Source organism: Colletotrichum truncatum, assembly GCF_014235925.2.
Source record: "Colletotrichum truncatum strain CMES1059 chromosome Unknown Contig_0013, whole genome shotgun sequence".
Classification (NCBI taxonomy): domain Eukaryota; kingdom Fungi; phylum Ascomycota; class Sordariomycetes; order Glomerellales; family Glomerellaceae; genus Colletotrichum; species Colletotrichum truncatum.
This window is the reverse complement of record NW_027222410.1, coordinates 364,856-389,132: the sequence shown is the minus strand read 5'-3', so window position 1 is coordinate 389,132 and position 24,277 is coordinate 364,856. Positions and strand designations below refer to the sequence as shown.

General features: G+C 48.9%; 3 protein-coding genes across 3 annotated transcripts; 1 reads left to right on the top strand and 2 right to left on the bottom strand.

Moving 5' to 3' along the window:
• Positions 1–8,735: 8,735 nt before the first annotated feature.
• On the bottom strand, positions 8,736–9,044 carry CTRU02_215150 (uncharacterized protein; the record flags this gene model as incomplete). The annotated part of the gene is made up of 1 exon (XM_070206381.1): positions 8,736–9,044. The coding sequence occupies one exon, from the start codon at positions 9,042–9,044 to the stop codon at positions 8,736–8,738; it is 309 nt and encodes a 102-aa protein (XP_070059940.1).
• A 3,312-nt stretch (positions 9,045–12,356) lies between these two features.
• Positions 12,357–14,545, top strand: CTRU02_215149 (uncharacterized protein; the record flags this gene model as incomplete). The annotated part of the gene is made up of 2 exons (XM_036732439.1): positions 12,357–14,367; positions 14,415–14,545. 2 exons carry the CDS (start codon positions 12,357–12,359, stop codon positions 14,543–14,545), a joined length of 2,142 nt encoding a protein of 713 aa, XP_036575797.1.
• Positions 14,546–14,753: 208 nt separating this feature from the next.
• On the bottom strand, positions 14,754–15,572 carry CTRU02_215148 (TPR domain-containing protein; the record flags this gene model as incomplete). Its single annotated transcript, XM_036732440.1, has 1 exon — positions 14,754–15,572. One exon carries the CDS (start codon positions 15,570–15,572, stop codon positions 14,754–14,756), a length of 819 nt encoding a protein of 272 aa, XP_036575796.1.
• Between the last annotated feature and the right edge of the window lie 8,705 nt (positions 15,573–24,277).

Here is a 24,277-nt window from a genome sequence, read left to right as displayed (position 1 = left end):
TCAAGACCCTTGATGTCTACACCTCCGACCATCCAATTTCGCTAAAGCACAGGCAACTTATTCAGTACGACCCCTCCTATTCGGCCCACTACGACAGAGACGAAGGAAAGGGAAAATAAAAGGCACTAATTGCAGTCTCTGACAATCCACAACTTCCAGGGAGACTACAGATTCACATTCCCTCCTCCGTCCCTCGTTTACATTATTTGTCTTGCGACCAGACGATGAACCTTGAGCCGCAATTTGCTCGGTGACAATTTACCTCCCAAATCCACTACACCCCCCAGTCGAGAGAAAGTGAACAGATACAACGGGGGGAAAATCCCGTCCTACGCCGCACCTAATTCCCTACCTCGCGAATAGTATCACCCCCCATCCTTTGCGCTGTAACCCACTTTTTTTTCACTTTATCCCGACGCCCCCGCCAATCCGAGCCGCTGGCTGTCCCTGGCCTATGGCCCTACTTCGTTCATTCATCAACACCAAATGGACCTCCCTCTGTGACGATACATCTCGCTGCCTCTCTTCCCGAGCCAGCCGACCCAGATAATCTTTCCCACAAGCTGGCACAAGTAACAGTTATAACGAGTTTCCTACGCAGTTCAAGACAGAGTGAGGGCACGTGGGAGCGCCCGATGGCCCGCCATCATAGCCCGTCTTCTAGAACATTACCAGATACCATTATCTCCCTTCCCAAAGACAAAGCAACAGCAAAGACAGCACCCCTTCCGTAACGATTGGTACATAGGGCTAACTCTACCTCTTCACAGTACTGGTTCAACCCGCACGACTCCAGATGATGTCCTACTCGAGCCGCCCACCAAGCCCCCTAATAATCCTACTATGAACCAATAGCTCGCGTTTTAAGACTTCGTCAGCTAGAGGCATCAAAATGCCAGTCACAGACGCTACATCCACCTCAACGCAAACACAATTACAATTCCCTGCAGCAGGCAGGCGACCCAACTCAAATCCAAGCACCTTGTCCGCCGCGTATCAGCTGAGCTGCGCGTTTCCAAGTCAATCAAAACGACTGAGGAGGACCTGTCAAAGCCCACCTTGGTTACCAAGCCAATGATGCAGATAACGAGACCGCTGTCCAAAGCTGACGACACAGAAAGACGATGGTTGTCACAAACGCGAGCAGGCCACTGGCGAACGACTCTCCGAAAGTCTCACTAGCCATTTGATTCCCAATATCGCTCCCCGGACGGCCTTGGACAATACACAATCTGCTCAGCTGCTTCGTCTCAGAAGGAGTCAGATTCTCGGGTTCATTTCAGCCAGGAGATGAGAGCTAGCTAATCCTAGTGATGTGCGTCGACCTAACGTTGTATATTACGCTTTGGAGCGTTTATATGGTCCAAATTCCCAATGTCTTCTTCGTCGACCACGTTGATTTGCTTAAAATGAGTCATATCGACTATTTGCACTGTTAGGGCACTGCGCAAGCTGTTCAATCTGGCTAGGGCAAAACGCTACACCCAAGTATGACGAGAAATTTCGGATGACAGCCGTAACTAAATACTGTGTTTGTGGAACAGAGCGTCTCTGGGAAGTTGGATTAAGACTAACGGGAGATCGCTAAACATACCACTCACACACAGCATGAGTGGACGGCGTTATGACGAACCGTCACTTACACGTACTTCGGCTAAGGAGTCATCTTACGCATTACGCCATCCCCAAGCAGACAAGAAGCACCAGATGCGGCGCATACATGTCTGCCTCGGAGAGTCCTTGGCTCCTTTTCTCCATGTCAGTCACAATATTCTACATCTAGACAGGAGAAGCATCCCTGTGGCCACAGGATGGGTTAGCACGCTGCCCTCATTATCGGCGCACGTCCTGCACATCCAATCTGCCTTGCCGCAAACGATATGTTACATTGATTCATGTATTGAGAGCCAGTATTATGACTCTTATCTCACCGTGAGCCGGAGGACAGCGGCTGGTATATCAAGTTCGACATGCACAAAATGGCGGAGATCTCGCAGAAGCGCTATTACACGGCAACGCCCTCGATGACTGACACATTCCGCAGTTGAGAGGGTGTCCGAGAACTTGCCCTCGGTCGAGATGACCTTCAGACAGGGCACCAATCACTCGACTTCCAACACCCGTGCCACCAACAAGATGCCTTGAAACGTCATTACAGGTCAGATCATGTACCTCATCGAGACGATATTCGACGTCTTATTGCTTTTTGGAAACGCCCCTAATAACAACGATTTCGTCCTTGTCCATGGCTTGTCGTCCACCACGTCAGCCAGCTCTATCGCCACCATCTTGTCATGTTCTGCGAGCACAGTGTATACGAAAAGGGCTGTCCTTGTGGACAGCCGCGGACAATGACTTGACTTACAGCGGGCGGAAGTACACGAGGATACGTGACAACTTCGAGATCTTCAAGAGCGTGAAGTCGATGCTGTACGAGTCTGATACTATGTTCAGGGGTCTCTCGGCTAATATCGGGAAGAAGCTGCGTAAACACTCGATCTTCGCAGACAGCACGTACGTCTACACGTTCGCCCATAAGACCACCCACCTGCTCAATCGCCGCTCTTTCAAGAGGGTCAACAAATTCGCGATGGACTGCAAGCTTCAACCGACGAGAAACACTCTCTATAGTTCGTGGCAGAGCTCATGATGTACGCCACCGACGAAACAGGTATTGTTAGGTTCTCGACTCACGTTAACGCAGACGACGCCATATGCGATACTAGCTGCATGACTACAAGCCTTCTCGTGATGCTGGAGAACGGTTCTCTTATGACGACGTGAAGACGATTCAACACGATGATCAGGAAGATTTAGGTTTTCAAGAATGTGTTGCGATTGCTGGTTGTCCAGTGTCATCTCAAAGAGCTTCTCGGGCGTGATAACACAGATGAGGTCTATATCGCGGCCATTAAGAAGACGGTGTTGATGGATGGGACCACAAGTTCTGGGGAGAGTTCATGTCAGACATGCCTGAGCGCGCGCTGGTGAGCATCTACAGCTTCACGACCACCGTGACTGTTAAGGATTGGGACATCCAGACCTAGCAGCACTATTATGGTCAAAACGTGGAAGTCCATGAACAACAAGGATAACGAAAAAACAACTAAGGAAGGTTGCGAAGTTGCCAGTCGTTATAAACGAGATCGCCGCCAAGAAAAGAGACCATGTATCGCTGAGCAGGACGAGGCTGCAAGATCTCCTGTAGTTGTGCTAGCACATGTACACGTTTAGCGAATGAGTACCAGACGAGCCTTCTACCTACGCCCTTGGAGGTCACGTACGTCTTCTTGAAGATGATATCGGCTGACTACTGCGCAAGCGATAACGTGATCTCCTGAGAGGATCCGAACCCCAACATATTCATTCACGCCTGGTCGTTCACTGATAGCATCACAGTTTAGGAGAGTGGCATTCTAGGAAAGAAGAGAACGATCTGGGAGGGCGGCCTGTTCAAGCTTACTATCACATTCCCGGAAGGTATGTTGACTTGTGTGAAGACACCGGTATAACCTCACGTGGCAAGCGTTTACTAATAGCATACGTGCTGGATAAGGAGAGTACCCTACGAAGACCTCCCAAGTGTGAGTTGACAAAGATTCAGCTGTCCAAGTCACCAAACTAATAAAAGTTGTGCAGGTTAACTCGTACTACCCCTGTTCTACCCGAACGTACATCCTTCTGGCACCGTTTGCCTGTCGATTCTCAACGAAGGGGAGACCTGGAAGCCCGCCATTATATTGAAACAAATTTCCCTTGGAATTCAGAATCTGCTGGATAACCCTAACCGGAATCGCTAGCTCCGGTGGTGCTCAAGCAGAAGACGATGCGGTAGGCCGTGGGCCGTGGGAGAGAGAACATGCAGCGGCTACCATAGATATGGGGCTGATTGGTCAGATGGCTGAGAATATGTGCTTGCCTGAGATGGAGTTCTCCGAGTTGATCTCGGAACTGGAGAATTACGACGTTCCCCCACGGTTTTCTAGGACGTGAAGATGGATTTCGCGTCGTACCTTGATTTCTGCACCTCGGTACTTATGGAGAGGACGGTGGATATTTTGATGTCTTGGACATCTGCGTGAAGTTGTAGCTGGAGACGTCCAGGAGGCCTTACGACTCACTGTTGAATCGGTCCCATTACTCAACAGCTTATTAGTGTTCTGTTTTTATGCAAGGAAGTTGCGTCGTACCTTAGTGTTAGACCTTAGTCCAGGCATAAGTGGCTCATCGCGGTTACCTGGCTGTCATTCACCTTGGCGTGGTCTTCCTCAAGTGTAGCAAATCTAGTCATCCTCAACTGAGAGGGACTTCGGAGAACAAGCACTGGTCCGGCTTTGTTTATGCTAGAGAGAGACCTCAATAGCACGGAGATCCCGAACGACTAGATGAGGAACAAGGATGAAAAGCGCAACTCAATGACGGTCTGCCGCTACGATAAAAATCATAAGAAGAGCACGGATTAGCTTAATATTTAATAGATTCTTCCTGTACGGCGGGTTATTTTGTGTAGTTCTAGTTTCCCGCTGGGGTTTGATAATAAGGGGACCTACTAGAGATGAGATCGGTCTTTTGATATCAAGTCTCATGTGCTAGAAATTTACTGGCCAAGAACCACAGGCTTCCAACAAAGGAGGACTTCGAAGCCGAAGTGCATGGGAACAGTATGGTAGCTCGGTGATAAGGACTGAGAAAAACGGAGAAACCACCACTATTCACCAAGTTAAAGGTTTCATTAGCACAGAAAGTGTAGTTTGTACAGTCTAGTGCCGAGGTAATCATCAGTGAATGAAACTTTTCAATAGTACGGAGAATTAAGCAGAGGGCGCAGGTACGGTAAGTAGCATGTTGCCATGAATGGAGCCGTCCTTTACGTTCTCTCTGGAATTCAAAGACGCAATGTTGTGGCACTTCCCCGAGATATCTGTATTTCTGGTTATGAGGGTGACAGAATCTCTCAATGAGAACGTTCAAGGCCTGACTCTGAAGCTCAGCGTGCGGTAATATTTTAGTTGAAAGACAATTGGGAGTTGGTAGGGATGTAGGGATTAGAAGCTTTCGACGAGAATGAGGTGATCTATGAGGTAGGTGGGCGAGAATTTGCCCATCCCCCTAGTGTCTTTTCCTCTTCACATGCTGGTCTTCAAGTCTGTGACGTAAACTCGTATTGAAGATGACCGCGGATCCCACGAGCTGAATGCCGAGGTAGTGACATTCAGCATTACCTGCGCAAATACACAGTTGTATGACTGAGTAAGTAGTACAAAATATGGTGGCAGAAACAATGAGACAATTGGGGGAGGATAGTCAATGGGAAGATTGAGGAACCGGTTGAGAAAATAGTATCAACCAATCAAAAGAGATTCCGCTAGAAAACTGTGTGAAAGTAACAAGATTAAGGCTGATTAGCTCGTGGATGTCTCTGTCTGTGCAATTAATAATTCTTTCACGGCGAGCTAAACGTCTCATTCGGAGTGCTGCCAGTCGTCTTCTCAAAGGATTTGGATCTGCATCCTTATAACTAGTCTGACGGTTTCAAAGGTTCGGCCGCATTGGCGGTTGACATTACGTGACGAATTCTCTAAGCTGATATCGGGGTAGGATGACCGAAGCAAGAGGAGAAATTGAGAGAGGTCTTTCTATATTGTGACAGAATACAAATATTAGTACAGATTAAAACCTCAAGGAGCATTTGAGAAAGTCAGCGTTGCTCATTCGTTCCGAGATGTGACTTATCGGAATATGACAGAAACGCTAACTGACCCATGCGGCAGGCATGTAGCAATAGTCAGGCATGAGAGGATGTTCATGAGAATGAACGAAGAAGCAATAAGTGTGAGGTGTGCACTGGGCTGAACAACTGAAATCTTAATCACGCGTTCCGACTTGATACTCGTGCTCCTAATCTTCTCATGTCACGGCGTCCCACTATCATCACTGGCCAATCCTAAGAGCAAGCGTCTGCTGAGGGCATGCTTCACCATCAAGTATCACAGTAATACGTAGTCAGAGGGCTCGGTCCTGAGAACTTGGCTGCATAGCAATTAGATCCTCTAACTAACCATGGAGAACTATCGAGCACACATAAAGAGCATGGGGTGTAGCAATTCGATAGCCTGACGACGCACCAGATACCGTTGCAGTAAGTTGCAACATGCGGTTCGGCTTGGGGTTTTGAACACCTCCCAACAACACGTTGACATTGCGGCTACGGGGAGTCCGCAAGATGGCAACTGTGAAGGGCTAACGTAGTAACAGAAGTCAATTTGAATAGGTTTATGATTTGACGAGAGGCTGACGCGCTCTTTTATGGTATTTTGGGTGTTTATTGATGTTAATGTCGCGCTTGGGTAGCGGAAGTGCTTGGGTATATTGGGCATCGACACCGTCACTCTTCTGCTTCTTCTTCCTGTCGAAAGGGGACTTGCTTTGGATTGGATGGCCATTTGGAGAGGTAGACTGCGGAAGCGTGTATGATAATGTGTTTGAGGGCACAGCTTGACACCATGACGAGCGAGACAGATACTCGACACTAAGAGAGGCCACATTATTAGGTCAAGAGATGTCGACATGTGCGACAGGCCAGGTCGTACCCAGTGTCTCGTCTTCTGGACCAAGATATTCTCATAGGGATTTGAAGAGATAACTCATACGCAGCATATCCGATTCGGTTAGCCATGAGCTCAGACTGGTTACAATTGGGGGCAGACATGATCACCGGGTTTGCGGCAACGGGGGGGACATATTTGGGACCAACACCTGGTCATGCTGCAGACTTGAAAGCTTTGTGGAAGTTAGTACCTCTTCTTACCTCGAAACCGACAGGTCAAGCCTCCCTTCCTACTTGTATTCACTCTTATTTACATTACCATTTTCAGCGTCATGAGACGCTTATTCAGCCCACCGATGAGCACCAGCTGAAGATTGCAGGTTAAGGAGTACGAGGTGTTGAAGGGACCTAAGGTTAAGTAGATATAAAAGCTCGTTCAAGACGACCAGAGCGCGAGAACCCAGGCTAATAGTTGCGGAAAATAGCTGCTTTCGTGTTGAATGATATGCAACGCTTAGAAGCCAAGAGGAAGGCCGTCGAGGTCACGTCGAGGGCGTTGTCAAGATTGGTGGCGTCAAGCAGATGATGATGGCATCCGGAAGGCCGTCATACGGAAGACCGAATATGACGAGGGTGTGGTGCGGGAGCTTTTAGAAGTGCAGCGGATAAAGGGCGACATTAAGGTGTAGTTTGTGCTGACTTGCCTGATAATTTGCAGCCTCGCAGCCTCTTGCCCCTACTCAAATCGGTCGCAGTATGTGTTAATGCGGCGAAGAACGTTGAAACGCCAGATACATGGGGGCATTAGGGGGCAATTCAGAAGTGGATCACTCGGCCAAGCCATAGTGAGCTAATCGGCACTGCGGAGGGTTCTAGGCATGAGAGCCAACGTGAACGTCTTTCGACCATGTGTCTCTTGGAAGGCGACGGCGCTGGCAGCACGAAAGATGAGTTAGCTCTGCGGTCAATCGAGTGACTTGATGTTGGAAAGGGGGTTAGAGGAATAACCTTGCTCTGGATATGAAGATACAGAATACCAACAGGAGCCGGGGACGATAGAGCTACCGCATGTAAGGCTTAGCTAACTGTCTCGTTAGCTCTTTAATGACTAGAGGAACTTTTCTGTGTTGGTAGTCGAGATTTTGAACTTGGACGATCGAGTCATATGTGTTGTGCGCGGGGGGGACATGGAGTGGCAGAGAACATATCAGCACATAATCCGCGTAGATGAGGTACGAGCCAAACCTCTTATAGGGACTCTCAAATCTTCCGGTTGTCTGCATAACGTCCCACACCCACTTCTGGGCACCCCCCACATTTGGGCACCCCATTTACACCAAAAACGCCGTTTTTCGAAATTCTATATTAAACTAAATACTTTACTTATTAAAGAGAATAAATATATGTTAAATAGATTAAGACTTAATTATAATACTTAAGTAGCTATATACTAGTATTATTGATAATAAGTATTATAAATTCAAGGTTTAACATTTATAATACTAATTTACCTAGCCTATATCTTAATATATAAAATAGGTAGAGATATTTAACTAATATGATTAGAATTTTTAAGTAAGATATAGTAGATTTATATATTCTTATACTTAGTAAAAAATTCTTTAAGCTTAGAATAATATTTTAAAATTTCCCTTAAGAAAAGTTTCTATTATAGAATTTTAACCCTTAATTATACTATATTTACTAAAGTAATACTTTTAAATCTCTTTTAGATATAATTATATACTTTTAATAAGTATAAATATTAATTTCCTAGATTTTTTAAATAAGTATATATGAGCGAAAATATATTTTTCTAATGTTAAGGAATACTAGTAAGTTACTAGTATCTACTAACATTTTAAAGCTTTTAGTTTTAAACTTCTATATTATAACTATTATTATATTTAAACCTTTATAAAAAATTAGATGGCTATAATTATACTTAACATAGTTTATATATATTTTCTTTTCTTAGTAAGTATAGTAGTTAGTTTAATATAGAATTTCGAAAAACGGCGTTTTTGGTGTAAATGGGGTGCCCAAATGTGGGGGGTGCCCAGAAGTGGGTGTGGGACGTTAATAGATAAATCGTTCGTGGTTCTTCTATCTCTGCTGTCTTTACTGCCTCAGGAATGTCCAACAACCCTCCTCTCTTTCAATTTCTTAATGCCCATACGGACTTCCGTTATCCCGCATTCATCACCAGAGGGGTATGAGCATCATCTGCAGTACCATTCAGATCCCCGTCATTGTGAGGCAGTTGATAGCTATCCCAGTTCAGCCGCGTCCACCTCTGCATATTTCGGGAGATCTGCATCACATTGGGAGCACTCAAATCAAAATCTTCCGTTTTGAAAACATCTTGCTGACTTCGATTCTCATTCTCCAGAGCATTACCTTGACGTACGGTTCGTCTTGCCCTGGGTGGCGACTCAACGTCTACATCGCGATGGCGTCCTGCATCCTCCGGTGCGGGGAGCTCGAGGTAGGACATTCGCTGAAGGATGTGCTAGTCGATTTCTTGCGTGGTGATAGTCGGGGACGCGAGAAGCGCAAAGTCGAGTCACGGGGAAAGAAGCCATCAGAGTGCTGCGCTCGATATGTTAGTCTACCTCCTAGGATTTGTAGGGAAGAGAGAAGTTACCATGGCATCTTTTCATTAGCAGGCAGAATCAGACTTCCCTTGTTTTGGAGCTCAAGCCGCCAATCAGCCCGGAACCTGGCGGACTCAAGGCCCGTTTGCAATTCGAACCGGCACGAAGCAAGTTCCGAACGTGGGGGTTGTAGGGCTCCAAGGCTGGACCGGCCAACCTCCTACGACGGCCAACCCCAGTTTACAGAGGGCTCTGCTTCGCACCAGCTTTCGTTTATACATAGTCGAAGCCTCAAGGACAACTGCCATAACTCCCATTGCTCCCGTCTTGGCCGTCGAAGATTACTTGCTCGAGAAGTCAGCGGCCATTCGGTATAAGTTCGCAAGAGGAACAGTAGGGTCGGATGCGAGTGTTGAGATCGATGAAGACCAGACAAGACAAGAGAAGCCAAGTTCATGGCGGACCGCAGATGTTGGTGCACAACCTAAGACATAGCATCTTCCTAAGTAGATAGCAATCTCCCGTATGCCACTTCACGGCTATGTTTCTGGACGCGTGGACGAAGTTGCCTAGCCCATGTGCTGGTAAATGTGTCTAGGCACGTTAGTTTTGGTACCTTTGAATTCCTTCACTGACGTCCTCGTCACTTGGACAGTCCTAGAAGACAAGACGTCCGTTCATGTGGACTAGATTTGTTGAGAGAAAAGAGGGAAGACAATGTGGGCGAGTATCTCGTCGAAACCAGAAGCTGGTGCTGTTACCGCACGGGGGTTATCCTGCGGGAAGACTCCTTGGTAGCCAACGCCGTAGTGCCTTTCATTGGGTCGCAACGGAGATGAGTGCAGCCAGCATTCGGCCACCAACGGCAAAGCCTTGGACTCGTCGGCAGTATCACACGTGGGAAAGCGATTTAAATGCAGTGCCAAGCCAAAGTCGGCTTAACGTGAAGGATATCAGGTCCCGAAAGAGTCGGAATGGCGCCGCCCACGAGGCGAAAATCGACGGCCCCTCGGCAGCGTCATGTTGAGAACTTGTGGGGTAGTCTCCATACTTGGTGTCATGGAGTGGTCAGAATTCGAGGTTTCAACAGGACTCCAGGCCGTCATTCGCGATTCAGGCTGATTTCGATAGTAATGACAGCGTTGGGTTGGTTCGTTGCACTGCGTGGGCGTTGACGAGAGTACCTGCAACTCCAAGGTAAGGTAGCTTCGATAAGAGCTCTAATAAGAGCGCCTGCTCCTATCTATTTACCATGCTCGGCCGAGCACGTTGCAAACGTCTGACTTCCCGGTCAGGCATCGCCTGTGCCTAGGCTCGTCATATGTGCGCACACAACTACCCACAGGCCCATAATGGAAGATCAAAGTATTTCGTAGCTCCCTCAAACCCGTGGAAACCTATCTTAAGCTCTAGACAACCATTACGGTGAAGCCCCATAAGCCCAGAGCCGCAGCATTCTACCGCCCTCTGGACTCATTTTTGAGGCACTCAAAGTCCCAAGTTCTTTTCCCGGTTCTGCACAATGTTGAGAATTTGGTAGACGGAGGAGGCTCATGGCAGAGATAAGAATAGCTTTACCAATGACGAAGCCATTTGATCAATAGGTTCCAGGACGAAGCGGGGCGGTAGAAACCCATTCCGCATTTGGACTACCATAGAAACTCTCCTGGGCATGTGGAGGTGGCTTTGGGGCAGATGGTGGTTCTATGCTCGGGTCGAGAGTGGGATTAGCTGAGGGGAGAGAAAAAAGGAGAACAGTACAGCCGGAACAAGTGGTCCAGCCTGCGGAGAGGACATATACCTGTTTGAAACAAATTATGGCCTTGATTGAGTTCATCTTCATGGTTCAATTAGCCTTGACACTGCTTCTCGTATTGCAGCTTGGGCAGGCTACGCAAAACCGGATCAGCAACAGCTGCTAGCTTGTTGCGGCCGACCGGTAAGAGGGGCAGCTCCAGGCTTCCGAAAGTTCGGCTTCGCTTTGCCCTCAGGTGGGTGTTGAGGATGATGTTGAGGACGCGAATAACGAGCATACCGGTTGCCCATCACGGCAACCAAGGCAAGGAACATGACCATATCGTCGTCCGCCTCAATGCCCGCCGGTGGCGTCACCTATGATGTGCCGATGATAATGCGAAGTGATAGCGGGAAACGAGGAAGACACCATACCAAGACGACATCAAGCGAGAGCACATGCTGGTGTCGGTGTCGGTGCCACTTTTCAGCATTATGTTGGCTGCGGTGTACTTTCGGAAGATCGAGCAAAGGGGGCAGTTCGGAAAACACAACGATGGTGCGAACGCAACGCACAGGCTCATCCTGGTCGAATATTTGTAATGACCTATCAGGCCGGGAGCGATATTGGAGGAGTAAATGGGATGAAACATGACCCAGGTGACTTATTGTATCTGCGGCGATAAGGTATGCCTTGCTCGTCTACCGTCTCTTCAGCTCCCGGCAACCAAGTATCTGCTGCCCAATGTTCTCTGTTACTCTTTTTGCAGGCTGCTCTCCGATCTAGTAACTGTTCGAAACCTAATGGCTGCTTCTCAATCTTCTCTCGACACTACGACAGCGCATGCGCAAGCCCGCTCTGAGTGTGTTAGTAGGCGTAGACCAAGTCAGGAACGTGTTTCCGAAGCTCGCGCTCCAACTGCCAGGAGTAATCTGAGTAGCCTTCCAAAGAGGCCTAAAGAATAATGATTTGAACCTTCTCTTGGGGCTAAGCACTTGACTAACCCGAGAGGTCGTCAGCAATCGCCGCATCAGACGACTTCGGGGCAGCAGGAACCTTGGAACAATCGGAACCTTCAGCTCAATCTTCGTTTCAGTCTTGAGGGGAATAAGAGCACTCGATGTGGCTGTATTTCTGCAAGCGTTGGTATTTGTCTCCGGCGATAGGTTGGGCGATTAGCATAAACCAGAGTCCGTGTCATCAATCGTGGGGACCTACACAGTTGCCCGTATGATCGGGCTGCATTAGGGGAGGAATCAGGCAAGTAGAGCGTACAGTCCGTTTCGCTGGCAGCGTCCAAAAATCGGATTTTAGCCTATTAACCCCGAAAATCAGTAAACTATCACAACAGGGGTCAAACTGGCCCAACTGGCCCAACTGGTGTAAACTGGCCACTGTAGCCCAATTGGGCCACTTTCGTGGGGCCCACGTAGTGAAATCTCTGTAAATTACAATATCTCGTGAAAAGCTTTTCGTGATGCCTCCTCGGCGGGCTCGGGCCCCCTCAATTGATAATACCACTGGGCCGGCGAAGCGAAAGCGATTGAAAACAGCAAAAGCCCTAGAGACGAATACAACAACCGGCTCGCCGTCGAGGGTAGTTATCGTACGTACGAGGGCGAGGGCGAGGGCGCAGGCGTCAGAGCCAGCGAAGACCCCAGTTAAGCCACCTCGACGCCGTCGGGTAGTGGTGATCCCTTCCCCAGCCCAGAGGGTTGCTCAGTTAGCAGAAACAGAGACAGGAATAACTCAACAAAACCTCGAAGTTGACGAAGTCGAGGAAACCCAACCGGCAGGCCACTATGAACACCAAGCTATTGGGCAGTCAACGCCGGGCCAGCGACTTCAATATAACCTCAACCTCGATGAGGATCCTTTTGCTGTTACGCCGGCAAGGCCTGGTCGACGGCCTTTACCTGATACCCCAACTCCTCGACGAACGCAACCACAGTCAATCAATTTAACTGTTACGTATACTCCTCTCTTCTCAGGCGGTCGCTCGCCGCCAAAGCTTCCTGAGACTATATACAAGTGGATATTTGACGAGGAGAGCGAAGTTGGTCATAAGTTGATTATCCAGTGGTCGAAAATCGAGAGGGATTTGGCGAAGCGAATCGACGCCCGTTTAAGGGCACAATATAATATCGAGAAGAGCTGGATTACCACGAAAATCGCCTGGAGAAGAATAGGATTAAAAGCAGTAACTATTGTATACCGCGAAGAATTCGCTGTTGACAGTGGCAACTGGCCGGTTGTTCCATGGTATGATATTTCGAAGCAAATTATCGAGAATAGTCGCCTTGGTGAGGTTCTTCTCGATGTTGAACTGGCCTACTCTGTCACTCCTACTGTAGCCGCAGTAGGAGAGCTAGAAGGCGTAGGATCACCACGAGGGCGACCGTCTCGACTTAGTCAACGTCAGACTGTAACAAATACGATGCTTCAAGCGATTGAAACAGAAGGCGATCGAAAGAGGAAGTTATTTCGAGACCTTCTTCGCCATAATCAGTGTAACGATTCAGCAACCTGTCAGAATACCTCGTCAGCTGATCCAACAGTTAACTGGTGCTGGGTCAACGCAAGAAAACACTATAAACTGACCGTATTTGATTTCGAGAAGTGGCAAGAAGCTATTCAGAAGGGCGAGGAAGGCGTATCAATATCAAACCCGCCTGCCCGCCTAATTGTTGATCTTGTTCAGCGTGAACAACGCGATATGAAAAAGCCCGATAAATCAGCAAATCGAGGAGGCCAAAATAGCCTAGGTGAAAAGTCTGCTAATAGAGGGCTTTCAGACACACAAGACCCAGCAAATACTGCCAATAATAATAGCGCAGTAGTCAACTTCTATGGCCTACCTCCGCCAGGCGGCCCAACGCAATATTGGCCAAAGTTGCCGCCGCCAACGATGCCGCCCCAATATTGGGATCTTGAGCCTCAATTTCAACCGCAGTCAGGTGATTACTCTGCCCGTCGGCAAGTAGAGGCTCCGATTCGTTCTTCGTCGCCAGTTGTTCCTGATTCGCCCTCAAAAGCAACACGCCAAGTTGATGAGTTCGTTTCGTGGTTTCTAGCTGTGAACGGCAAGAAGTTGGGTATTGACGAAGTGAAATTTACTCCGTTAAAGGCTTCAATAGTCAGTCTCCGCGTTATTCGTGATTACCCAGACAGCTGGTTCAAGGAGGTAGGGTTTTCACCACAACTTACCGCAGCAGTGAGAAAATCGATCAAACTTTTCACTACAACACAGCAATTTTACCTCCAACAGAGCGAACCTCTCGCCGCTGTACAATCACTCGTACAGGCAACGAAAAAGCCAGCAGTTGACCGTGAGGTTGAAGACGAAGTGTATAACCGACTTTTTGACGAGCGATTCGGAGAAACAGGCAATATCGAACGAAGCGCTAGTAAAGTAGGCGAAATAAGCGTTCCAGCGGGTAGGATCTCCTCACCGCTGCCAACTGGCGATATTGAGTTTGGTCGAGGTGGTGAGTAATATTGACGGAAGTGACGGCGTCAACTAACCAGAAACTAGAATTAGACCTCTTCGTCTCCTCGCCGCCGCCACCAATCCTTCCTCCTAATACCGAACAAAATCCGATCGAAGTCTCAGACTATATATCGTCGCCTTATACCCAAGAGGAAGAGGAGGTTAAACTAGGATAAATAGCAGCGACTACTGCTAGCGGAAAGCTTTGCTTGTGGATGTGAGCTGCCCTGCAACACCCGGGAGGATCAACCCAAAGACCGTTAGGTAGGTAGCAGAGCACTTTGATACGCCACGGATACGATTTATTTCACTATAGGCCTGACTTGAGGTTGTAAATACAGGCATTATTCATGTTTTTCTTCTCCTACTTCTCCTACTACAAGTTCAACAACTATTTACTACAAGAGGTGGATTCAACTCTCCTCCTGCCTCAATATACATATCGCTACTCGTCATAGCGTCACAGAAGATATCCTGTGTGCCGTCGAAGTTGATATATGAGTTACGGAAGTGCCCAGCTATCTGTGGGAGACGTTGCCCAACCTCAAGCGCGCAGTCGCGGAGAAACTCAGCAAAATCACGCTCGTCTAGTTCGTTAGTATTCCACGTACGGAATGTCTTTTTTACATGCTTTTTGAGGTCGCCAAAATACTCCTCGATGGGGTTAAAGTCAGGTGAGTACGGCGGGAGGAATTCGAGGCGTACGCCAGCGGCCTCACACGCTTGCCGTATATCCCCTTGCCGGTGAAAAGAAGCATTATCCATTATAATCACTGACTTAGGCCCAGGGAATATTCCACACTTTGGCAGTAGAAGTTGCTGTATCCACGCAGAGAAGCCCTCGCCATTCGTCGATCCAGTATATACCAGCAAGTCTACGATACCGTCAATTGCGAGTGCTGGCAGCAGTTGTATCCGTTGACCTCGCTCGAGGGGAACTGACCGCGTTGGCGTCAGACCCTTAGGCGCCCAACCCGTCCTTCTTCTTCCAGTGTTTTTATCAACGCCTGATTCGTCTACGAATATTAATTGTTCTGGGTGGTATCGACGTATACGAGATAACCAATCGTACCGTAATTCTGGGTTTCGTTGTGAAGCAATTATGTGGGCTTTCTTTCTCGTCCAGCCAGCTGCGTGGAGGTGGCGGCTCAACGTTGATTTGCTGACTTCGAGGTTGAACTGTTCGTATAGGAATTCTTGCATCTCTTCGAATAGGAGGTCGTTACGATACTTTAATAATTCGAGAAGTTCGTTCCGATGCTGTATTTCCATCTTCTGCTGGCTTTCACGCCTTCGAGGGTATTGTTCTACCTCGCCAGTTATGTCGAATCGACGACGCCATCGTCGAATCGTTCGTTGGCTACAGCCAACCGCCTCTGCGATTTCTTCGTCGGTTTGAATAACAGAGGGAAGAAGTAGGTTAACTTTCCTCAGCTGGAGTTTTGAGAGACGTGGCGCCATACTGACGCGTTGAAATGAGTAGATTTGACGATACGGTGGCTAAATGCAGCTGAATGCGACCGTTGTAATTTTCCCAGCGAAAAAAACGGAGTTTAGCATGGGTTTGCATTAACCCCACCCTAGGGGGGTAAAAACTCGATTTTTGGACGCTGTCAGTGCAACGGACTGTACCATTTTCGCTAAGGGTTGATTCTGTCAGTGGCTGAGGGACTCTTCGAGATGTTGGAACTTGACGTATTTGTTGGTAGATCGACGTGTTTGTCAGGCTGACACAGAGGCTCGCCTTAGATCTACTTGCAGATGAACACGGGCCACAACTGGAAAGGAAGGCGGTGTTGCAGACGGAAGGCTGATATTGAAGAAGGGAAGGTGTGGATGTGAGACGAGGGTCGGCATTTGGCATTTGGGACGCACTGACTTTAGATAGATGTTATCACACCAAAAACGCATTTGCGATGCCTACCTACCAGCAGAAGCATAAAAATCACCACAGTGGATCAATCCTGCCACGGTCAATGGCGCTGCTGTGTCTGCACTGGGGAGGACACTGCGCTGTGTCGAGGCACACGGAGGACTGGCTGCGTAGACCTCTGTTGGATTTATACCCTGTGTACGCAGACGATGCCCAGCACTTGGAACCACCTTTGTCACGTGTGGAAAATACCGACGAGATACCTCACTTAGGCATGGTAAGATTCGCCTATTATTATCGAGTCTATTGTTATCAAAGCTATATGTACGCGTGGGAGGCTGCAGATGTGCCAGACGAGAGACGTCGGCCATGGCATCCTGATACCACACAATTTTGATCATCACCGGAGAACATGCGGTATTCAGCTTGCCCATGAGCCAGTACTAGCGCTCCAGGTTGGCAGGTCACCAGATCTTGGGGAGTCTCAAGCTACCCCCAGTATGACGGACCAGCTCGGCGACGTCTAAGCCCGTCCGCGGCTCGCAGACTGTCCAGAAGAGATGGGAAACGAAGGGTATTGTATCATGAAGCTCAGACGCAATCTGGCTTCTTTCACGCATGGGAATCGAAGTTTGCTTGTTCGGTGGGGACTGGCTCTTCGGGACGAATGGCCTAATGGGCTTGTGGTCTTGGGCTTGTGGTCTTGGGCTTGTGGTCTTGGGCTTGTGGTCTTGGGCTTGTGGTCTTGGGCAGGTCTCTTGGTCCTTTTCGCTTCATTTCATCTGAGAGAAGGGATCATCAGCAACAGAGACGCATGATTATGGGGAAAGACGACAGATGAGTGTCCAAGCACCAGTCAATACCAGTATTAGAAGCTAGACAATACGCAAGAAAACAGGCACGCGAGTGTCCTAGAGTTTTATGGCGATTGCAAAGCCCCGATAACTAGACCCAACGATGGTACAGGATGGAGCAGGACTTGTGCTGTCTGTAAAGTTAGGTCAAGAGAGACGCTTGAGCTTAGCGGAGGAAATGGCGTTCGCTACTGTATGAGTAATGCTATCGAGCAGTTGTCGCCTGATACTGGCGGTGACCACGCCAATAGGAAATGGCCAATGGCTGCGCTTACAGAACTAGTTGCTTTATTGCTTCAGAATGCGGTTGCAAGTGTGGCCGTCTGCGAGTTCCGTTCGCTGATATGCAGGATGCGGACAGGGTAGTGAGCTGTGACGTTGAGCAAAGACGCGGGACAAGGATAGTTATGCAGGGATTGTGTGTCCATTTTACGCGTGTAGCGACACGTGTAGTGAGACGCGTCGCGTCGCATGTACCTTGGATAAGGTAGATAAGATAAGGTACTTTGTCAGTTGTGTGAGCAGCTAAGTTGGTAATGCATTAATTAGGGGGATACCTACTGTCCGTCTCGTTGGTGGTGTCCTTCAATCCGATTTTGCCCCACAGCAATTGCTATGCGGGTGCATGTTCTCGCCAGTCATCAAGACACTAACTACCACTACTGGCTTTCTACCCATGAGCTAGGCACTTTCAAATGACACTTCGACGAGACCAGCAGATGCCCAGCACTCCGGGACCACATTACAGCAGGCCAGAGCATGGAAGACACCGTGGCTGTTAGCACTGCGAAAACAGATGCCGTCACCACAGTACTTGCTGTTAGGGACGTCTCGACTCAAGCATCCCAAATGTTAGCGCAGCATAGGTCCCACTGTTACCTAGGATGAATGAAACTGCATTGGACAGTAACATTGGACCCCTTATCAGCTAATATTCGGAAATGCTTGGGTCGGCAAATAATGAGCGATTGCTTGGTGCACGTAACTCTCTAGTAAAAGCTCGTCTTCCACAAGCCGACGCTCATAGCCATTGCCTATCCTCTACACCAGCCTTGGACATTGAATTGGTATTATATATGTTGCAATGAGTAAGATCAAGGCTGTTGCGGGCTCCCACGCAGCCGTAAAGTGCCTTCGCAAGCTGTCCCCCTCAAGCAGACGTGTTTAATGGACAGACGGCGCCCTCTAGGGCCCGCTAAATCAAGTTCTCGGTCTGACCAGACTTCCTGATCCGCACCATCAACCCTTCGGAAACATGTCTTGCCTTGCAGACATCAGTCGTGCCATTGAACATAGCGAGAGCACAAAATATAAGTTTTACGGGCGATGATGAGCTGTTGTCTTGTGGCTAGCGTCCCTCCCTGTTAGGCCAGGGCCTTGTCACTATCAACTGGGACTGAAGTATACCTATCGCGACTCGACGCTGCAAACCAGCATACTGCAACCACCTCGGCAGAAGGCTTGGTTGGCTTTGTATTGTACCTACCCGTGTGGATGCTCTTTTCCCGTTTGAATGAGGGTGGGATCAGGGTCGCACTTCACTTTGTGCCCTATCCCAATCATATGGTCAGAAAATTAGGTGCCTAATTTCTGACCTCTGACCTCTGACCTCTGACCTCTTATGACAAATTGCCTTAGGGGCATACCGGCAGTGTTCTATAGGGGGAAGCCACATTCAACAGATCCCTAATGAGAGCACATTACAGCGGGCCAAAGTGCGGAGCGAGTTGATCACCGCTCCCACAGTCAGATGACTACATGCAAGATCACTTCCGGGTCCGGCATCCTCCTCAGCGAAGTCGATGTACCGCTAAGGGTGTAAGTATTGCCCTTTGCACTTTATCCCTTTCTATCCTTTGCGCGATTGTAGTGACAATGGCGGCAACAGCGTTTGAAGTCCCAGCGACCTGTAGAAAGAGCTGCCATGGTTCCTGTCTACGTACGAGCGTCCGACGCCCCCCAACTACTTCAGACCGAGATAGCAAGATGAGGTATTCGAGACACCCCAAGGTCGATCAGGACGGGAAGAGTTCTGTGGGGAGAATCTGGTCACCTCTTGCAGCTTTTGTTTGAAGTGCAAAAACCTTTGACCACCACCTCAACACACTTTAAAACTTTCGCTACTAAATTCCGCTATTCGCCCTCCATCGTGATCACCTCTTTCCCACCATGTCTAACCGCGCCACACCATACTGCGCTGCCCCATCGCAAACAATTCCCATCACCAGTTTTCAACTAGCCAGCCTCTATTGCCAATCCGCAGCAAGACGACACTGTCCACCCTGTTTAGCGCAACTAGATTGGAGCTCGCAAGTCGGTCCAGTATCGTCTACCATGCCTACAACATCCTCAGAAGGTAATATTCACTGTTCTTCCGGTCAAATTAACGGGATACGCTGCGCTATAGTAGCAGCCGGCAAGTTGTCTGTCGTTAGTCACGGTTATTGCATCTCAAGATCGAGAGGCATGCGAAGCGAAAATGTGCTACATTGAAGCAACGACAGCCAAAACACAGTGAAGGACCGGATTGAATGGCAGACTCTGGCTGCAACCTACAGTCAGACCATCCTGGGGCCAAAGCCGGCATCAACTGGTACTGCAGCGGAGGTCCAATTAAGGTTGAGTTCAGCGGGACGGCCCGTATGTTAGCGCTTATCACATAGGTACAGCTTCCCCAAGTCGACCCCCTATCCCGCTCTACCTTGCGGTGCTAAACAGAGGTTGAAGTTTCTCGAGGTAATTATGTGCGGTCACTACTCCGGAGCAGGCTACTGACGGCACGACTTTATATATGTCGGGGAGATACCAGCACTAGCCTGCCGCACTCCAGCAACTAAGGAGCAACGCAACACCAATTAGCCTTATCCTCATGCCTGTTAGGTCAATAGCAGAACTCGACAGGCCCCTAATACCCGTCCAGGCTGTTCTACCTCAAAATACTGGATCTGCCTTCCGAGAAGCCTGAATCCTTCCCCTAGGTCCTTTCCTCACCGAGACAGGAGTTTTTTCCCCGGCCGTACCTTCCACCGACGGCAGCCATCGACAGTCCACAGCCGAGGAATAAGCAACTGAAAGCTACTTCCTACTCCTAACAGCACATGGAACATCTCTCTCCTCGCACCCTCACTATTCGATCCTGTCTGAACCAAAAGAAGATGCCGCTTCATGGCATTCAGTTCGCTATCACAGACTTCTTTCCAAATAATCAAGGCATCCCTCATCATAAGAACCAGTCATCGAAAGCAGACGCCAAGGTACCCCAGGTAATCAATGCGAACAAGCATCTATGGTGATCGATAAAAAGCAGGACGATGGCTGGACCAAACGACCTCATCTTGTAGTATGCGTTCCAGAATCTCCTGACCGAGCATGCGTGCAGTAAGAACACGGCGTGGGTGTCTTCTGAGTTGCAATACGGTATTCCACCTCATGTTCCACGGTGACCATCAGAGGATGGCCTCTTTGACATCAGATTCGAGTCTACATCGATGTTTCCATGCACATCGACCGCACTCGGTATCTGGGGGACGGGCGGGCGGATACCCAGTGGCTAGCTCTATAGCCCAGGCGCGCCGAGGTTGAACGACTAGGTCACCCAATACGACGTCCATAGGAAGACGAATGTTGCCGATTGCCACCCATGAATTTCCATGTTGAGTCATAATATCTCCATCGACATGCGACTTTCACAAGAACTGACAAACACGATCCTACAGAAACATAAGCCGTTGCCAGTGCATCGACGTGCCTGACCAGAAGGTGGTCCTAATCCTAGACTTCAACCACCAGCCACGCGAATCCTCCCATGGGGATAAACTTGAAGCAACATATGGCCTTGCCCGCAGCCGCAGAGCACAAATTCGATGTCAACGTGTCACTTACGAAATTCAGGGATTGGAAGGGTTGTGTCACGGACGGCGCTGTGAAGGAGGTGGAGATTGAGAGACTGAGGGGACATCGAGAGGAGACAAAGGAGAAGGAAACCACTGTCCCACCAGGGGTCAACCAAAGAGCTATAAAGGGAGCTCAATCCAACAAAGTGTAAGGAGGCCAGACATGAATGCAGTTACCCCTAGAGATCTCCATTTTCTGATCTCTCCACTCTGTGCCACAAACCTTCTAACAGAACACAGGATCGCTCCAAACTGTCACAGTTGGGGTTCATTGATCGAGCTCATTAATCAGAAGCAGCCAAGTGTGGTACAACAGAGCCACGACGGGTATCAGGAAACGTCTTCTCCGGCTCAGACCGCGACAATGAGGAAATGAGTGGAAGTGATCGTCGCAGGAAACATAGTAACGGTTGGGACGGTTTATGAGGTATGGATGATCATGGTGTCTCCAATCTAGAGCCATTACCATAGGTCTGGCGAAGAACAACTATATTCGATTCAGGTTTGGTCAAATCTGACCGAGGCTTCACTTCCACGAAGCTCATGAAGCGATGACAACACTCCACTGCATAAGAAGTACGTCCAGCCAAGTATCGTGTGACACCATTGTCAGTCATACTGGTCGTGATTATCACGAGGCATATGCGAGCTACCAACGCTGTTATTCTTGGCCTCGCTAAGGACGGTATAATAACAATGGACGGCATCACCAAGAGCCTTGCTCAAGTAAGAATTGGCATCCGGGTTATCTTCTGTCCCGCAACGGCCTCATTGTACCAGTCCACCGCGCCGCGCGGACCGTCACCTCTCGGACGAACGATGCTGCGTGTAACAACTGAGCAGACCGCACAAAGACTTCCGCCGTGACGGAACAAGCCACGAACAATATTCTCCTTTCCGTAGCAGCTCGAGCACGTTGTCGCGCGGAGGCGATCCAGCCGGCGGCATGCGTCAGACATGTCTATAGGGGCCTTCGCCGGCAATGGATTTGTGGAGGGGAAGTGTGAGCGACCACCTTTGCTAGCTAGTTTAACTTTGGTTGGTTCTGCATCCGTATCTGCGGGCTGGCATCGTTCTGCTGACGACGACAGTGTCCATTAAGTCGTTCAAGTGCTAGGGCCGTATGCTGACGGATAAGCGGACAACAAACGGCTTGTTTAACCAGCCGCCCTCTACGGGCTTGACACACATTTTTGTGGTATTATCTTCGGTGTCAATCTGCAATTCTTCAATTGAATGCTGGCTACTATCCGGCGAACCTGTCGGTACGTTTCAACGCAACGATCACCAAAACCACCGCGAAGCCCAACGCTGTCGCTTGGGAAACAAGAACACTGAAGGCCGGCGTCCAAGTTGACATATATACTATTGACTAGACCGCACAAGTTCTTTCCACGACTCACTTATTCACTACCGACTGCGAAATACCTCCGTCATAACACCCAGTCATCTTGGACGGTACCTCGGCCATGGAATAGATGCAGATATCACGGCCTCGAACACCTTCACGAGATCTACCTGTGATGATCCGGATTGTAATACGCTACGAACTTCGAAAACACTTTTCCTCGGCACCCGCGACACTGTTGGCAGGATCGTCCTTAAGTCTTTCGTCGATTTGGTGTGTATCCTCTTTACTTCAAAGGTCATCAACGAAAGAACAACCTCGCATCACTAATCGGGCGATAACATCGGACTCTTCACCAAGACATTTCCGAAAGTCGGGTCGGATCCTGGGAAACTTAGGAATCTGAGAGTAGACCTCAACAGAATATAGCTGGCGTTGGAATGCTACCCGCGGAATATGATCAGTCAGTATGCAACTTTACCCCCATCTTTGCCTTTGGTTTCGGACCTCAAACCACTAATGATGGCTTCGTACGCAGCTGAAGCCGATTGCGTATCCCGCCTGCCTCTTTAACATCCCTATCTGCATTCCTCCACCCAAACGATGAATCTAGCACTCGAGGCATGATTCCTGATTCCGAACTAGAAACCCTGTACACGCCGCCTCTGGCTCGTTAGGAAGATCTTCTGTCGACCATGCGAGTTTCCAGTCAGTCGAGCGTCCGAGGGCGATCGGGAACAAAGAACCAGCCCTGTTCTGTTTGATTCGGCCCTTTGCCCAGAAGAACTTACGCCGTTGATGGTTGAGCTGTTCCTCCAATAAGTATTCTCTGTTCTGCCAGTTCTGGAAAACAGCCCTCATGTCACAACCACTGCACGCAAGTGCCATGCTAATACTGCGAGACTAATAGTTACTGTCCCACACTATTGAAGCCCTTAGATCTTCTGCATCCGCCTTCCAGCTAGATCGACTCCTGTGTTGTGAACTGTCCCAGCCACGAGTATTAGTTGCAGTTGAAGGAAGCCTATTGTTGGAGGATCAGCAAGCCCATCGACCACATCGCTTTACCATGCCAGCTTCGCAACATTCCCTCTGTTTTCTCGATGAAGACTAATTGTTATGGAGGGTTGTGGGATACTGCATTTTTACATACAGGCACGTAGTTCTCGGCTCAGTGGTGCCGTCTGTGATAACATGACAGTCCTCAACGTTCTTGGATTGGATTTTTCTGGACATTATCACCCAAGGGCCATGAATAGATCCATGTGGATAGTTTCATCCAGAATACCAGTGCCATGCCCTTAGCCAGTACGTCGTTGGGCGCAGTGGAAGACGAGTGTGGTGTGGACGAAGCTGCCACCGATTTCCCAGTTTTGAAGGGCTGGGCCGAAGCCACGTACTGGCGAGCGATCTAACACGACCTGCTGGAATACTGAAGCTTGTATCAGACATTCATAGATGCTATGGATTGAAAACGTCGTATTCCACGCAACAGAGCTTGTTTCAGTCATATATTTGAGCATCTACTGCGGGATGCCTGCTTAGTAGCGCACATGTCGACGGGCCGAACTTCCCTCTCATCGAGAACAGCCTTTGTTAACCTAACTTCTCTTTCGCCTCAAAGACATATCTCTGCCGTCATGCTGGCAGTTTCGTCTCTAATTGACATGAAAGTACACCCGCATTGACAGTTTCTGCTACCACCAGACCAAGCTTTTGAGGCTTTCATGGACGGCATTCACATCTCCTCAGCGCAGCCAGGCTACTGCAGCCCAGTCCAACACAACTGGTGCTTTAATTTTTTCTCATCGATCGTTAGTGATCAACTACTCCTACTTCTTACTTCTTCCTACTTATAGCGAACGAGACTGAGCTCTTAATTGCGTCCCGGAGTCAAACTCAGGACCACAGATGAAATGTAGGGAACTCGAAACAAAGAG